The 18,669-nt window shown below is 43.5% G+C and overlaps 1 protein-coding gene across 10 annotated transcripts in view; it reads left to right on the forward strand.

The window, feature by feature from the left end:
* The window catches only part of MARK2 (microtubule affinity regulating kinase 2), a 120,236-nt gene that overhangs the window by 18,953 nt on the left and 82,614 nt on the right, over positions 1-18,669 (forward strand). The window contains exon 1 of one of the 10 annotated variants that reach the window (XM_035098417.2): positions 5-18,381. The exons of the other annotated variants lie outside the window; for them this stretch is intronic. Within the exon in view, the coding sequence (XP_034954308.1) occupies positions 18,346-18,381 (36 nt within the window). The 5' untranslated portion in view covers positions 5-18,345. Of the gene's footprint in view, positions 1-4; positions 18,382-18,669 lie in introns of those variants that run through there. 10 annotated transcript variants of the gene reach the window in all.

The raw sequence follows: 18,669 nt of genomic DNA on the forward strand, positions 1-18,669 counted from the left end.
AAGAAATGGTACCTTGAACCAGGCCTGGAAGGTATAGTTAGGTCAGTTGCCAACATCTTGACTGAAGTTGTTTCTGCCTCCTGGCATTTTTTTAAAAAGAGGGTTGGCAGCAGCATTCTATTCCAGTTGAAGCCACAAGTTGTTCTTTCTAACTCAATGGAGCACCTTAGTAGAAAACGCAGAGACACTAAACTCAAATGCATCCAGCAGAATCGAACCAAGATGTTGCCAACAGACACCCACAGGGCTTCTCTTTCTTAAAACCTTTGCCTTTCTCCCTTCTGAATCCACTTCCAGCCTCCTTGCACTTCCATGTGCTTTTTATATTCTGCATCCTGCTTCACATCTGGCCTCTGGATCTTGCCTGCCTTTAGCACCTTCTCTTTCTCCAGTTTTGCCTCTCACTTCTAGCTATGCTTTCTGCCTGTGTTAATGCTTTTGTTCCTACCCTAAGACTTGGCCACCTTGTCGGAGGAAGGTCAACTGGTTTTGGGAATGGAGCCAGTACAGCTTCTGTGCCTTCAGCCTCCTCCAACTGCTTCTTTCAACCCCCAGAACTACTACATGCATTCTGCTAGCTTGCTAGCAATATTCTGAAGGGCTGTGCAAACCAGGGGCAGCTCTGTTGCTTTTAAAAGTACTTCTGCATCAATCTGGAGGTGCCTGTTGGCTCTAGAGACAATTCATGGTGTGTTACATGGCAAGTTTGGAAGGGCTACCTATGGCTATCTGCTACTGGCAATGTAATTTTTTTAAAAAGAAGAAATCTTTCCTCCACAAGTAGCAGCAAAGGGTAAAAAAAAAAACCAAGCACCTGAGCTTCATCCAGTTAAGCTTGGCAATTTTTTTCTGGTTCCAACTTCCCTTTAGGGAAGGGCTGCAGCTCACTGGTAGAGCATCCTTTTTCCATGCACAAACCCCCTGATTAATGCCTGATGGCATCTCCATGTGAGACTAAGAGAAGTCCCTACCTGAATTCCTAGCGAACCACCACTAGTCAGTGTAGACCAGGGGTAGGCAACCTAAGGCCTGGGGACCGGATGCGGCCCAATCTCCTCCCCAATCCGGCCCGCGGACAGTCCGGGAATCAGCATGTTTTTACATGAGAAGAATGTGTCCTTTTATTTAAAATGCATCACTGGGTTATTTGTGGGGCATAGGAATTCATCCCCCCCCCAAAAAAAATAGTCCGGCCCACCACATGGTCTGAGGGATGGTGGACCAGCCCACGACTTTAAAAAGTTGCTGACCTCTGGTGTAGACAATACTGAGCTTAGATGGGCTAAGGCTCTGACACAGTGTAAGTAGCTCCCTATGAGATGGCCCATCAGATGTTGATTATGAATGCTTCCTTTAACAGGCTCTGCTTAGCAGTACTTCAGTGATGAATTCCCCAGGAGGTGGCGGCAGGAAGGGGGAATCTTTACCTTAATTACTCTGATCATGTCAGATGGAGAGATGGATATTAATTGATTAGGCTCTGGGCTGGCCCTCCCTTAGCAAATAAGCTGAGGAAAGGAAACCTCTTGTGGTCTGTTGCTTCAGTTTATGACTGTCCTAATAACCTGTTCCCTGTCAAGTTTCTTTCTTTAACTGCAGAAGCAATTGCTATTGAAGCTTGTTCCTTGGTAGCTTTAAACCATCTGACAAGCTACGTCTCTGCCTTGTTGCCACAGTAGTGTCTTTGGCCTTAATGAACAGGAGGGACTTAAAATACGTACAGTGTTGTTTGAAATGGTGTGAAGACCCAGAGGGGAGGTGCCATTCTGCCTTTGGGATATTAGCATATGACACTGCCTTCTACTGAATCAGGAGACCAGTTCTTGTTTTCTAGTTCTGAAAATGTTTTCACTAGAGAGGTTAAAGACTCAGCCCTTCAGCTCCCACCAGCCTCAGCCAGCACATCATATAGTATACATGACAGTTTTTTATTCCAGTATACCATAGCGAGATTAACAGCAATAGTTAGAAAAGTCCCTAAGCAAAAATGGGAAAAGGAATGGAAATACGTAAAAGATTATCTTCGTAATGAAGGTATAGATTCCAGATGGGTGATCTGCTTCGATTAAGTTCGTACAAGATTGTTGGATTTATTATGTATATAGGAAAATTGAGACATGAGATAAGAAATTAGTTTCATAAGAGGAAAGCATAGTTGAATTTATTTGTAAATAGGGAACTGATATGGAATGCTGGGAAGTTTATTTTGTTTTATGTTTGTTTGTGATTTTTTTCTGTTTTCTGTTTTCTTTTTCTTTTTTATAAATTTGTTTAATTTTGTATTTGCGTTGTGTTGTGTTGATTTTGTGGATTTATGTTGATTTATTATTTATGTTGATTTATGTTGATTTGTATTTTATATTGGTATTAAATAAAGTTTTTTTTAAAACAAAACAAAACAAAACAAAAAAACCACATTTGACATGAAATATTGGAGGGGTGGAAATAAAAACACTCTTAATGAAGTGTAATGTTATGTGATCATTTTTATTGGGATACTTTTAAAAGTATAAAGATAATGCCATGAATTTCTGTAACATTAACATTTAAATTTACAAAAAAAGACAGAGGTGCTAAATACGTTTTATCAACCCAAATAATGCATAATATACTGACTTGCATACTTCCGAGAGTTAACCACTGAAAAACAATTGCAGTTTTGAAACTGCCAGACTTTCCTAATACTATATTTGCAGTTGACACCCATTCATTGCTGCTACTGAACTATGAAATGGAACATTTTATTGGGGTGGGGATTTCCACCCTATATCACAGGCTCAGTCCAGTTAAAAAATGGTAAGGCTGGGAAAGGCCTTTCTGTTCCTGAAACACTGGAAAGCCACTGTCAATCAGAAGAAGCAGTGCTTGACTAGAGGACCTCTGGACTGACTTTGTATAAAGAACCTTCTTAATTATTATAAGTACTGCTGACAAGGGTAGCCAAAGTGGTTTCCTCCAGGTGTCAATCAGAAATATTTTAAATAAGCTGTCTCTCCCCCACCCCATTGACCATTACACGTTCAGTAAACTCCTATTAACTTGAGCATGCAGAGTTCCCCTCTTTGCTCTTCTGCTTTTCCTGTTCAGCATTTTGGAAGCTTATATTGCCATGGCTGTGTCCCCCACCACCACCCGCCAAAAAAAGTAGCTTCACAGTCCACTGGAAACCAGAGCTTGCGTCAAATAGAGCAGCAAACTCTTTAGCTACTGTTGGGCTGACTCCATTGTGTGCTGGACAGTGGGACATTGTAGTGGAACTGATTAAGCAACAACGGAAAGGGGGGCAGCGGGGAGACAGATGCTCAAAAGAACCGTAGGTTCAGAGGGAGTTGAGCAGATATTTACAAAAGATTTTTTCAGGAGGTTTACTATTTAACTGGTCCAAAAGGTTGTGGGAGGGAAGACTTGGCCAACAGGCTGGTTATATATGGTCAATTACTTTACAGCATTGATTTCATAGTACTGTACCAGAGAGACTTGTGGTTTTTTTTCTGTACAAGCTATGAAACAAAGAAACACAATCCTTTTAAACCAGTGCTGGCCAACATTTCTCAGCAAGTGTACCACTAGTTCCATTCAAAATAAGTACAGTACTTGAACCACTTTTTAGAACACGTACCATCTCCATATGCAGCCATTCTCTCCCCTCCTCTACACACCCACCATAGTTCTGTCACTTGTCTACTGAGCCAAGGAAGCCAGTGGTAGGTAGAGCCAGGGGCAAAAGTTGTTGGAGCAACCAAGGCAATTCTTTCTTTTGTTTAGTGGACAGTTTTACCCCCCCCCCCCAAAGCATGTCTGTCAATCCATGCAAGCAATTTAAAGGAACAATCAGAGTTCCTTTTCACACTTATTGGCTCAGTGGGTTAGAGCGTGGTGCTGATAACACCAGGGTTGCAGATTCAATCCTGGTATGGGACAGCTGCATATTCTTGCATTGCAAGGGGTTGGACTAGACCAGGGGTCAGCAAACTTTTTCAGCAGGGGGCCGGTCCACTGTACCTCAGACCTTGGGGGGGGGCGGACTATATTTTGGGGGAAAATATGAACGAATTCCTATGTCCCACAAATAACCCAGAGATGTATTTTAAATAAAAGGACACATTCTACTCATGTAAAAACACCAGGCAGGCCCCACAAATAACCCAGAGATGCATTTTAAATAAAAGGACACATTCTACTCATGTAAAAACATGCTGATTCCCGGACCGTCCGCGGGCCAGATTTAGAAGGCGATTGGGCCGCATCGGGCCCCCGGGCCTTAGTTTGGGGACCCCTGGACTAGACGGTCCCTTCCAACTCTGCAGTTCCATGATTCTATGAATTGGGATGTGAAGCAGGGGTGGGGGGGGTGTGGCTGGGAAAGAGGGAACATGGCCTGGGGAGAGTTCTGATCACTGGGTAAAGAGAGGCTTGAGAGGTTGCATTTGGCCTACATAGGCCTGAGATTCCCCACCCATGCTCTAAACACAGGCAGAGAACAGTGCAGGCTATAAGTGACCACAAAATAGAATACAGTTTGGTGCTTGCTCAGTTAAGGCTCTTGTTGTGTAACCAGTTGATAGAAGGTGAAAGCAAAAGGAAGTTTGTCTGCTTGGGGGGGGGGGGTGACTTGCTCTCCTTTTTAAGTAGCACTGTAGGCTTATGTCCTCCTTGTTGACAAAGTTACAGGACTGTTGGTGTAACAGCATTCGAAGTCTCCTGATTTTGTGTTGGTAGGTTTTTAAAAGCCACATTCAAAGTCAACTCTGAATGGAGAAAGACGAAGCCTGCCACAGTGCTCCTCTCCAGGTGTGCTGCAGTCTCCCCTGCTCCTTCCCCATGGTTTAAGCATGCACGTGATGGGCCGACTGCTTATGTTTGCAGATATTAGCATACATGAATCATTCTCAAGAAACTGTGAACAGCTCTTTTTGGTTGTTATTTTGGAGGAATCTTAAGGATAGGCTAAGCAGTTATCAGATTTGTTTAAAGTGAATTTAAGCAAATAAAACACACAGGGCTCACTCCAAAATATATGTTGCTGCTCACCCCCACCCCAGTGCAGCAGTATTTTTTATTTATTACATTTATTTATTCACTGCTTTCTACAAAAAAGTATCAAAGTGACTTTCAAATATATAAAATACCAAATACTGTAGCTTATTGATCATAAAACTATATATATTGGGGGGGGAATGCAGTAAAGCAAACCCTTATAAACATGTTCATCCAGCAGCTATAAAAAAAGGACAATTCTTGTCCCATGGCAGGAATGATAGACCTCTCTCAAACTTTTTAAAGTATGTGTGTGGAGTCAAATATTGCAGTGTGGTTTCTCTTGATGGCATGGGAAATTGATAGGCCTGTGTGTTTGGGGCATTCCTGAGTATAGAGCAGGGACAGGGGATCTGTGGCCCTCTACAACATTGTGCACTTCTGCTTCCATTATCCCTGACCATTAGCCATTCTGTCATGGGTTGATGTGAGTTGAAGTCTAACAACATCTGGTGTGCTACAGCTTCCCCACGACTAATACAGGGGCACATGATTGCTCGAGTTCATATAGAAACTACCGTACCACAAGTCCTTTGGCAGCATAAAAATGTACTGTAGTAGAAACTTTCATGGACTGGAGCCCATTTCATCTGATGCATGGGTAGGAAAACTAAGGCCTGGGGACCGGATTCGGCCCAATCGCCTTCTAAATCCAGCCTGTGGATGGTCCAGGAATCAGTGTGTTTTTACATGAGTAGAATGTGTGCTTTTATTTAAAATGCATCTCTCTGTTATTTGTGGGGCATAGGAATTCGTTCACCCCCCCCCCCCAAAATATAGTCTGGTCCCCCACAAGGTCTGAGGGACAGTGGACCAGCCCCCTGCTGAAAACGTTTGCTGACCCCTGATCTGATGCATGACCTGTTATCCTTAGTTGAAAGAGAGAGAGGAAAACTTGTATGTACAGAGGGGGGGAAATTGTAACCAGCAAGGCCACAAAGACCGTGAAATGCAAGAGCCGCAGTGGGTCTGCATACCCTCAACAGTGGTAATTGGTGCTAATACAATCTTCCTAGCTTTGCTGTGCTAGTTTAGCACCTCTAGTAGGGGAGAGATCCCACAATTCCTGGGATTTAGTTTCAACTGAATGCTAGCTGAAGTGGAGAGGAGTACTTTCCTTCTGTGGGTGACCAATTTCTTGCTAGACTAATCAACCACTCCCCCAAATAATGCACATCGGTGTTCTTGCAGGCAGCCTCAGAGGGGCAGCATGTGAATTTTTTTCTCTTGAGTGTGCACATTTCCTACCCCCCCCCCCCACTAGAGTGGGATATGGGACCTGAGAAGAGCAATTTAAGGAAGGGAGCTGCTGCTTGCTGCTGCTGCTGCTGCAAAAGTGGTTGGGTGGCACTGATATTTGAAATATCCGGACTTCCAGGTGAAGATGGCGACGATTGAGGCTGCTTTATTCTTGAGTTCCATGATCTTTTTCTAGTTTTAATTTGCTTTATGTTGAATAATTTCAAAGTGTTAAAGTCAATGGGCCTAGCAGTTGGTGTTGGTTGCCACATACAGGCAAGGAGCATATCTCTTTTACTTCTAAAGGTAAAGGTAAAGGGACCCCTGACCATTAGGTCCAGTCGTGACCGACTCTGGGGTTGCGCGCTCATCTCGCATTATTGGCCGAGGGAGCCAGCGTATAGCTTCCAGGTCATGTGGCCAGCATGACAAAGCCACTTCTGGCGAACCAGAGCAGCACACGGAAATGCCGTTTACCTTCCCGCTGTAGCGGTTCCTATTTATCTACTTGCATTTTGACATGCTTTCGAACTGCTAGGTTGGCAGTTTTACTTCTAGGTTGGCACTTTTACTTCTATGTGGACTTAAAAGCCATTTATTTTAATTGGAGGATAGGAGGTGGGAGAGCAGCTCTTTTGGCTCAGTTTTAAACTGATAAACGCTTAAAATACCATCTCGACCAAAAGATACTCTGTACAGTGGTACCTCGAGTTACAGATGCTCCAGGTTACAGACTCCACTAACGTGGAAGTAGTACCTTGGGTTAAGAACTTTGCTTCAGGATGAGAACACAAATTGCGCGTCGGCGTCGGCGTGGGAGGCCCCATTAGCTAAAGTGGTACCTCAGGTTAAGAACAGTTTCAGGTTAAGAACAGACCTCCAGAACGAATTAAGTTCTTAACCTGAGGTGCCACTGTAGTTTTAACATGGTTATTACACATGTACAGACCTGTAGTGCTTCAGAACTCAAGAAGTGCCCATTGCCTAATTTAGTCCAGGAATCTATGCTGCACTATTGTGACTCAGCAAGGGATGCAGATGTAACTTTAAAGCACTTGCAGGAAGATTAAATTGATATATCTTACATGGAGAGCCCTGGAACTTTACATTGCGAGTGTGCAAGTATGGGACTGGAGAAGCCTTATCCCAGGTAAGAGGTTTTGTTACATACTCCTCTAATGAAAGCTTAGCTAACTGGTCAACTGATCTGGACTTACTAGGAGCTGATATATACGTATGCTGTAAGGTAACCTCAGCTTCCTCCATATAATGAAAGCTCAACTAAGCATAATAACAATCTTGGCATAACAGACTCTACCACAACAGAGACTGAAACTCCTTCACTGTGGGAACTTTTACGCGACCAATGTCTCCTGTCTAAACAAACAGCAGAGGGAATCTTTAGCAGAATCGACACATTGGAAAAGGAAAATTTGGGTTTGAATGCCATAATTGGTGCACTGGCTGTGTTAGTGAAGACAGGAATTCTGACTGTAGCCCTGCAGATAAGACCTGCCAGCAAAGAAACTGAAGTTAGTGGTGGTTTGAAGGTACATCAATATGGGAATAGGTCTGCATTTGCTAAGACCCTATCAGATTCAGTAACCAAACAGTTAAATTACATCTATCAAGATTTGAACTTAGAAACCTGCTTTTAGACCAAAATGAATGCTTAAGAAATGGATTTGTGGGAGTTGTTTTCCATTCTCAACCCTTTCAGATTCAAGCCTCCTGATCATAGCTGTCAAGTTCTCCCTTTTTTAAGGGAAATTCCCTTATGCTGAATAGGCTTCCTCGCGAGAAAAGGGAAAACTTGACAGCTATGCTCCTGATAGTGGATTAGTATGCTGATAATCCACTTGCTACCATCCAAGGAAATGATCTCAGCCCATCACCTGATCTAACTTGTTTAAGCCCCAATCTGTCATCTTTTGATGGCACTCCAGATGCTTTAGGTCAGCACTCCCAAGTTTCCTGCTCTACAACGCATACGGGAAGAAAAAGCAAATGATGGATTAATAAACCCACTTCGAAAGGTGGTGAATGAGGGAGAAAGTTCAAATTTCAGTGATGATTCTTCTAAAAAGAGGTCTGTAGGTGGTCATTCATAACTGGCCAATGAAGAAATCCAGTGGAATAATGAAAACAGAATCTGAACTGCAAGCAGGAATTCAAGGCATTATAGGGGCTTCCCTGGATTTAGGAAATTGTTTATGTTGTAAATACCTGCGTAAAGAGGCAGTATCGAACTAAACTTTCAGGATTCTGATGTATGGGATAAATTTTGGTCTTTAATTCATATGTTTGCTGACAGAGAACTTTAATTTTAATTAAAAGGTTGTCCAAATACGCCCACCCAATGGCATGTTAGATATCAATCCCCTCTTTTTACTAGAGCAGGGGTGGGAAAGCCCTGTTGTTGTTTTTCGGGAGGAGGAAGGTCAGTTTTGGGGGGTTCAGGTCATACGTAGTTGTTGAGCTTTTTTCCAGGGAGGAGGGAATTCCCATTTGGGAGGGGGTCAGGGCTTTTTTAGGGGAGCCAAAGTTGTTGAGCTGGGGAGCCAGCAATCTGCCAGTGATCTACCACAGATGTCCAGTGATCTACCAGTAGATCATGATCTACCTGTTGGACGTGCCTGTACTAGAGAAAGGGAATTGCAGTCTGGAAAAGGCAATTTGAGAAGAAGGAGCAAGAAGTTCTCAAGCCATAAGACCTCTGCCTTTGTCACCTATCCTAATAATATCCAGATAAGCTCCAGTAGACAAGAAAGAAAGATTCGTTATACAGTATTGGAAGAAATATGCCAAGGTTTGAAGCCCCCAACTCCTATCCTGCTAGCAATCCAAGATAAGCCCAGGTAAAGGTAAAGGTACCCCTGACCGTTAGGGTCCAGTCGCGGACGAACACTGGGGTTGCAGCGCTCATCTTGCTCTATAGACTGAGAGAGCTGGTGTTTGTCCGCAGACAGCTTCCGGGTCATATGGCCAGCATGACTAAGCTGCTTCTGGCGCACCAGAGCAGCGTACGGAAACGCCGTTTACCTTCTTGCCGGAGCGGTACCTATTTATTTACTTGCAGTTTGACGTGCTTTCGAACTGCTAGGTTGGCAGGAGCTGGGACCGAGCAACGGGAGCTCACCCCGTCGCGGGGATTCAAACTGCCGACCTTCTGATTGTCAAGCCCTAGGCTTAGTGGTTTAGACCACAGTGCCACCCGCGTCCCTGCTGGCAATCTAAGATAAGCCCAGGCCTAATGTTAATTATAGAAAAGCAAATTATGATACCTTCAGCTTTCCTCTAAGATACCATAACTGACTAGAAAACATCCAGAAAGGTCTTAACATTCTTTCCTGGAACCTGTGGGGTTGGAATGATAAGAAGGCGGATAAGGATTTTATTCATATGCTCCAGCAACGTGATATATAATATGTTTGCAAGGGGCTTGGTCACACAAACATACCCCCCACCCCTTTACAGGGTTATAACTCTTTTAACCAGCCAGTGCTTAAGAAATTTTAAAAGGGTTGAGGAAGTGGGGCTTGGCTACTTTTATTTACTGGTATATCACTTGATTTGGCAGGGGAAGTTTTGATAACAGATTTTGGAATTCAAAATAATTATCTTTTGTCAGTAGAAATTAAAACTGAATTAGGAATATTTTTTTCTGTATAAACATCTACCTTCCCTCTACTAATAGTTTGTCACTGACCACCAAGATTTGATCAGCTCTAGCATCTTTACTGGAGCGGATCATTCATAAAGTTATACAGCATTTATATTTTTTGTGGGGCTTTTAATGCCCGAATTGGAGCAATTGCAGAAGGTCTCTTGCTGCTCTTTAGGCTTAGACTTGGAACATATATTCCTAACCTCACATTGTTATTTGGACAATAAATAAGGACCTGAAATTGTTGGTTCATATTCCAACATAATTTATATGTTATTCACAGGAGTCCTGTGAATACAAGTCTACTCAAAAACAGGAAAGCTGAATATACAAAAAACCAGTGACAGGCATTGGGACTAGCAGTAATGAAATGGAGGGAAGACAACATTCTGGGAACTGGTGGCCAGGGGTTTAAATGAAACAAAATAATCACAGGAAGACTCAATTCCTGCCTTTAATTGGGTTAAATGTTTCTCCAACATATTTGGTGGTTAATAATAATAATAATAATAATAATATTTATACCCCACCCTTCCTGGTTTAGAAACCGGGCTCAGGGCGGATAACAACAAATATAAAACATTGATTAAAAATGACTTGAAAACAGCTTAAAAACAGCATAAAATACAAACATCAATGTAGCATCGCCAGGGCTAACTGGCCAAGTTAGTCCTGCTAAGGCCAGCAAGGAGACCAGGGAATAATTTTAATGTGGGGACCCAGAAGGGTTTCTTCATTAAAAAAAGGGGGGAAGGGAAAAAGGAATGGAGGATCAGGCTAAATTGAAGGCCAGGCGGAATAACTCTGTCTTACAGGCCCTGCAGAAGGAGATCAAGTTCCGCAGGGCCCTAGTCTCATGGGACAGAGCATTCACCAGGTCAGTGCCATCACTGAAAAGGCCCTGGCCCTTGTGGAGGATAATCTGGCTTCTTTAGGGCCTGGGACCCTTAAGCTGTTATTATTCGTGGACCTTAGGGTCCTCTGTGGGGCATACCAGGAGAGGTGGTCCCGTAAGTACGAGGTTCCTAGGCCGCGTAGGCCTTTAAAGGTCAAAACCAGCACCTAAAATCTGACCGGGTACTCCACCGGGAGCCAGTGCAGCTGGTAAAGCACTGGGTTAGTCTGGACAATCACAGGTGCCAGCAGTATATCCCATTTTAGAGACTAGTTATCTGATCAAACTCTCACCACTTCCTTAAGAAATTCCTTTAAAAGGTAAAGGGGCCCCTGACCATCAGGTCAAGTTGTGTCCGACTCTGGGGTTGCGGCGCACATCTCACTCTATAGGCCGAGGGAGCTGCTGTTTGTCCGCACACAGCTTCCGGGTCATGTGGCCAGCATGACAAAGCTGCTTCTGGCGAACCGGAGCAGCGCACGGAAACGCCGTTTACCTTCCCGCCGGAGCGGTCCCTATTTATCTACTTGTGCTTTCAAACTTGAGCTACATTTCCAAATCATGCCCTCTACAGTCTTGGATGGCTGATAAAACAAGGCCCCATACGCAAACAGACTGTGTGTTAGTAGTCAACCTCACTCATTATCAGTTAGCCTGCCCCTTGTATAGAGATCCAAGAGATTGCTTTCTGAAACTTGTTCATAGGGCAAGCAGGCACACCCCAGCAGAAATGCTTCAGTTTCTTTTGAGAGACACTGTTCTTGGACAGTGTTCTTGAAGCTACTAACATGCGTCTGACCAAACTGCGGGAGGCAGTGGAAGACAGGAGTGCCTGGCGTGCTCTGGTCCATGGGGTCACAAAGAGTCGGATACGACTAAACAACTAAACAAGAACAACAATAGGTTCATAACACACCAAGTGGCCCTCTATACACAGGCTACAAAAAATAAAAAAGGAGTTAGATAAAATAGCTATAAATTGTTGTGATGATTCAGAGATTTAATCTGAAATCAAGCTAGATTTAAGTTTGTTTGTATCTTTGGTAACTTCTCTCTTACATCATGGATGTTAGCAAATTGGATTTTAAAAAGGCAAAATAAAGTTAGAATTGGAGCTAAGAAAGATGCAAAAAGCAAACTTTAGTAATGCTCAGGAACTTGGCAAAGTTTTTTTAATGGTTTTTTATATTATGGATGTATGCTCTGTGTTATTTTAATTATATTGCCTAGTTAGTACAAGTTTGTCATGCCCTTGGGCTAGAACAGTAAACTTATTAACTTTAAAATTTGAAGTACTTTCCAGCTACATCATGCTGGACTTCTTCAGGAAGGACTGCAGCTTACTGAAGGGGTAGGTGGCCTCTTGTCCTTGGGAAACTTGCAGCCCTCAATGCTTACTATACGTGGTTCTCAAATTAATTTCATAAGTTCTATGCAAGTGATCAGGCCAGACCTCTGGCAAGAGCAATCTGTTTCTTTCCTAGCACCACAGTGGACAGGGAGGAAGAGGGAGAGAAAGGGAGTGGCAGAAAAAAAGAGAAGTGTGTGTGCGTGGGGGGGGGATGCTCATTTTTGGCTTGCCTTAGGCAACATGCAGCCCCTGAGAAATTTTGTGCGCAGTGGATTGTTGCCTTCGAGAGAGAGGGGGGAAACAGGTTGTCCTATTGCTTGATGCTTTTCTGACAGGCGCTAGCCGGTGCTAGTAAGACTGGTGGGGGTCCTGTCCCAGGTACTTGGTCTTGGCAAGACCTATGCAGAGTTGGTGTTCAGGCACCCTCTATATACTGGGACTGAAAGGTTGCCCACCTCTGACTTGGTAGTACAGATATGTGTACAGATATGCATGTTCAATATGTGCACAACCGTGCCGTGTTATCTTTTATGGCTGACTAAAAAGGAGCCCTAGTTAACTGGTTTTCATATTTTTTAAATACCTGTACTTTGAAAACCTGCAGATAACACAGACCATCTTAGAAGGATTCTTCATTTTATATTCTCTGTTGCCTTCTCTACAGTGACGTATGAGTGCATCAACTTGAAACAGCCTGCTTCAACCTGGTACCCTCCACTCCACTGATCATTTACATGTAGTTTGGCCAGTGGTTGGGGAATTTGTCCTAAACATATGTAGGATACCAGGTTGGAGTTGGCTGCCTCAAGAAGGTATACAGTTTCCCTCGGAACTACTTATTCCTCAAATGCAGAGGATTGCTCATATTAAAGGATTGCTCATATTAGTATCGGTTGGTTAACTAATTACCAATTAATTAATTGTCAGGGCTCTCTCACAATTTAAAATACAAAGAATAAACTTAATTGACTGATAGCCCTACCGGTAGTAATAACCAACCCTCTGTGCTCTTAAAAATGGGGACAGAATGTAGATGTAACCAGACTTTCAACCCCCTCCCTCCCTTCTTGCATTCTGCAACGTGACTGTACAAAACCAGGGCTGCCAGTTGCAGCTGCTGCTTCCAGAGAACTGCACAAACACCTTCGTTTTTTAAAAAATCCCTGGGCAGATGGTAGGGCTTCTCAGAAGCTTCAACTCCTTTGAAGCTGAACACTACTTCCATTTATTATATATTAACATTTTTGTTTTGACTTTCTTTTGAAGGATCTCTGGGTGGCATGCTGCTCTTGCCCTCTGAGGTAGGCTGGATTGAGAGATAGTGACTGGCCCAAAGTCACCCAGTGAGCTTTATGGCTGACTATGGATCTGAACCCGAATCTAGTGCTCTGTCTGCTGCTTGCACCTTGAATAGAGTGAGTTAGCTCTTTAGGAAATGTTAGAAGCAGTGGCAGAATTTCCCTTGATAAAGAAAGAACACATCTCAAAACTTGTCTGTCAGTCCAGCCATTGGGTACTTTTGTCTTGCTTTGGTCTTGATTTTTTAAAATCCTTGTTATTACCGGTAGTGCTACCTGTTTGCCCTGAGCCATCTAGATCCATCAGCAGAGATTAACACGACATGGCTCAGTTTTGAAGATATTTCCTTAGCCTACGCTTTGTTTGCTTGCTTGGATGGGCAACTTGAAATTTCCCCTTCACCAATTACTTATTTGGTCTCTTTCTGCACCGCCACCCCACCCACATCTCTATTTCTTCAAAAGTAGTGACCCCCCCCCCCCCCCGCCTAGTTAGCAGCTGTCTAGCTGGGAGTTGAAACTTTTCACTCAGGGTTCCTGAAAGAGGGGCAATGTGGCCAGTGCTTCTAAATAGTTTTGGGTTTTATTTTTGTTTCAAAGAGAACCATAGCAGCATGTTCTCCCTGCTTGATTTGGACACCTTTTTCTCTCCTTGGTTGGGGTAGGGGAAGGACAGAAATGGAGTGGAAGTGCAGCTGAGCCCTTTATACAAAACAAGATGACAGGCAGAGGGCACAGAGTTCAGTGTCACATTACATTGTACAGGCTTTGAAGACTGGCCAGCAACAGACCTAAGTGTCTGCACCCACCCACCAGGACCTTTGCCAAAGGCTTCCGTATTTGGATCCACTTCCAGGTGTTCTTAAAGGCCCTGTATTTAAACAAGCATGGTTGGTTGCCAGCTGGAGGGAGAGGGGGACCTCATGGAATACTTGCAGAAACTTAGGTGCATCAAAACACAATACCCTCCAAAACAAAATGTACAAGCAGAGGCAGGACCCCTCCCTCAAGCTCCCTTCCGATAACCATCCTGGATGCTTGGATGCACAAGATCCTGAAGTGACTTGATTTTGATAGGTTGGAAAAATACTTTTCCAGCCTCTCCCCACATTTTGTTCAGTGTATCTGGACCAAGGAAGCAGTGTCAAACTGTCTTGCTTCATCTTCTTCCAGTTGCTGCATTACAGTCCAGGAGACTTGGTTGCCCAGCTTTCTGTTTCCTTTGAAAGTGTGCAGATATTGAGGTTTATGAACACACCCATGCCTCTCACCTCCTTACCCCATATGTCTTGCAGAAGTCCTCCTGTTCTGTCTGCAAACTGTAGGCAAGGTTGGCTTCTCAGGGATGGGGGCCCAGAAGCTGCTTTAAGACCCTGATGTGGTGAAAAGTGGAATAAAGTCTGTGTTCTATGTTTATAATAATATTTTATTCTCTTATTAATTATGCTGTTTTAAAAGTTCATTTTATATTTGTCTTCCTTTAGTAATGTTTCCTTTTGAAATTTTATTTTATTTGCTGCGTTGACCTCTCTATAATGTTTTATTTTGTTTCCTGTTGGTTATGTTGCTTTGAACGTATAAGTTTATGTTTGACTTTCTTCAGTAATGTTTTATTTTGGATTGTTTTATTTGATGTTTTAATGTGTTGTAAACCAGTTTCAGATTTTTTCCTAAAAATATAAAGAGGTATGGAAATGAATAATAAGAATTGTTGTTGTTGTTGTTGTTAAAATAAATGGGGCGTGGCTTACGGAATTCCCTCCCTGAAGAGGCATTCCTGGCATGAGCATTATTGTCTTTTGGTATCGGGCACAGATTTTAAAAAAGATAAATTTCATAGACTTTTTAGGTTGTTAGTTAGACACAGTACAGTTTATTATATATTTTCATTTAGTATTTTTGACTTGCTTTTGCATGCCGCCCTGGAAGATTTGCTGAAAGGGGCAGTGTATAAAAATATCAGATGAATAAATAAGTTTGATTTGTGTCTGTAGCAAGTCACTGACACAGCCTCTGTGGATGCAGAGAGCTCTTTCCCACCATCCGGAACTTTAGTGGAATTAAATTGGAGCCATGCAAACCCACCCCGCTCCCCTGCAATCTTTTCTTCTGGTCCCAACCCCTCCCCCTGCTGCCAGCTGTTTAAGCTGATCTGTAAAGAATGCTCTTTTCTCTGGTTTCTAGGCTTGGATTATACAGCTCTTTAACCAGCTCTCTTCAACCCAGCAAAAGTAGCATGGCGGTGCAGGGGTAGAGGGGAGACCTGGCAGAGTCTGTTGCCCTATGTTAGTTGTTTCTTTTTCTCTACTCCTCCCTTAAATATCATTCACATCACGGCACTCCATATAAAGAGGCTAGGAAGTGGGTGTAAGGTACCTGTAATGGAGGTGCCCCACGGCTGTGGGTAGTAATATACAGATGACTTACTGTAAAAGATTATGGGACAGATTAAAAACAGGAAAAGAATCCTTTAGGAAACTGAGAGCCTTTTGTTACATACCAGACTCCATTTTAACTGTATGGAAATGCTAGAGAAGGCGGCCAGAATATTTTCTAATTTCTCAGGAATTGTAGACATTGTCATTTGCTTTAAATTTATTTTGAATCTTGAGGAGAGGATATAAATGACACTGGCCATTTTTATTTATTTATTTTATCATGTCTTTTTATATACTTTCCTATAATGAAAGCTAGATTTTAGCTCAGTTGGTAGAGCATGAGACTCTAAATCTCAGGGTTGTGGGTTCAAGCTCAGTGTTGGGCAGAAAGATTCCTACATTGCAGGAGGGGGAGAGCCAGTGTGGTGTAGTGGTTAAGAGTGGTAAACTCGTAATCTGGTGAACCGGGTTTGCACCCCCGCTCCTCCACATGCAGCTGCTGGGTGACCTTGGGCTAGTCACACTTCTCTGAAGTTTCTTGGCCTCACTCAACTCACAGAGTGTTTGTTGTGGAGAAGGAAGGGAAAGGAGATTGTTAGCCGCTTTGAGACTCCTCCTCCTCCTTCGACACTCCTTCTTCTTCATTTTCTTCTTCTTCTTCTTCTGCTAGATGACCCTCGGGGTCCCTAGAAGTCTACGATTCTATGAGAAGAAGGCTACCTCAAGACAAAGATGGCTTAGTAAAACAGACCAGGGGGAAACTCCAGTTTCAGTGCATGACGAGTACAGTCTTCTCAATAAATTCATAATAGGAAAAGAAATAATGGGTCTGCATGGGTAGGTAAGCTATGCAGGAAAAGTGGGGGACATTGATTCTCACCTGATTTGAAACTTTCCTCCCTGTTCACCTAGTGGCAATTTTTTACTTACCACAGGTGAGTGGCTTTAGCCTTTATCTACATTTCTATCTAGATTTCAGTCTTGGTACCTCCTCCCTCACCCCCCCTCATTTGGGTTACAAGTAAAACCTGAAACAATAATTAGAATTGCAATTCAAGATAGAAACAATGCTAGTTTATGCAGCACTGAAACAAGTGTATTTTTTTCACCTTGCTGGAATGCAATTAGCAAGGGAGGTAGGCTGCCCTCACTTGAGAAGACCTTTACTGTATGAGCTATTTCCCCCCTCTTTTTTTAATTGCATCTTTTTAACTTGAGCCACATTTGGTTTTTAAACCGGCTGTTGTAATAATCCTGCTGCTGCTATCTGGCTACCCACCTCAAAGTGGGGTTGATTGTTACAGTCAAGGACAATGTGGGGAGCAACATATTACTCTTGGTGGGCTATTCACGCATGCGGAGTTGAAGAGGAGAATATCTTAGTTTGTTTATAATGTGCTTTTTAAAAAAATTATGGCTCCACATATATACAGTAATGTAATTCTTACAACACCCCTGAAAAGTGGCCCTCCATTCTGATTCAGAGCTTGCATGGCTTCTACTGATGCAGAGATGCAGAGGTGAGTGTTATCAGCCAGGTGTTCACAACTCACCCCAGATTTCCTGATGACCACTCCCAAAGGCTTCATGTAGATTAGGGACACCATATAGCACAACTGGGGGGGGGGAGGACAATCACTCAGTGGTATTACCTTAAACCAACCCTGGATATAGAATCGGAAGCACTATAGAACAGTGCCTCCAGTAACCATCCCACTAAGTTGACTCAGAAGGATAACATATAGTCAATGACAGGAAAAGCTGCTTGGAGATCATGTAAGAACAACCAGTTTGCACTTTCCCTGTTCTTCTCTCCACAAAAGCAATCCATCAGTGCAATGGATTTTATCCCAGTGAACCTTTCCACAGCCTTTGATTCCTCCCCCCACCTGCTTGTTTTTCTCCCCTTTGAAACAATACTCTGCTACTACTCCCCCTCCTTCGCACAATTGTTTTTTTCTGTGGCACTCTTGGCCCTGCTAAACTTCTCCTGCATCCTGTTTTACCGCTGCAATATCAACTCTCCCCTTCTCGTGATATTTCCCAGCTGCGTCTTCGTTTCGCTGAAGTATTTGTGTCAAGGTATGTTAAGTTTCTGGAAGCAAGCCAGTTTCCCCCTCCCCCCTCCCGTGTGTTTGTGGGGGGTGGGGTTGGAGTGCAGAAGGGAGATAACTGTTAAGGGGTTTCAGGTTTTCCTGTGTGTAGCTCTTTGTATGTTCCCCAGATATCTCACAGCACATCTGAGTTAGATGTGTGCTGCCAAACAGCAGGAAGCGTTCTCTAAAATGCCAACAAATCTTTCCCCTCTCCATCCACCCTGCACCTCCCTCCCTCCTCCCTCCTGCTAGTCTGGGAGGGAGGAAGAGGCGGGGCTAGTGCCATACACAGGGAAGTAACCTTTCGGTTCCCTTGCAAGGAGTAGGACAAACAGGAATTGCTGGCCCATGAGAAGTGCCAGCTAGCCTGTCTAACAGCTCCCCATGACGGCTGCGATATGGAAGAGAATTAATGGGCTAGTGAGTACCGGGCAGGAGGGGGAGGGAGCTGAGCAGCCAACCACAATCCCGGTGTTCTGGGTGGGGTGTGTGTGTATGTGTGGCATCTTAAGCTGCGCTTGTCACTCTCATAACTACTCTTGAGAGCCTTTGGGGGAATGCTGGGAGGTGCCTTGGGAGCCTCCAGCCTCTGTTCATTGCGGGGAGAGCCCAGTTGATGATGGTGATGAGTACCCAGGCTTGATGGAGAGACTGTGAATCTGTTTCTCTTCCTCTCTCTCTTTAAATTGTTGTTTAAATCATGTTAAC

Source organism: Zootoca vivipara, chromosome 17 (assembly GCF_963506605.1).
Source record: "Zootoca vivipara chromosome 17, rZooViv1.1, whole genome shotgun sequence".
NCBI classification, from domain to species: Eukaryota; Metazoa; Chordata; class Lepidosauria; order Squamata; family Lacertidae; genus Zootoca; species Zootoca vivipara.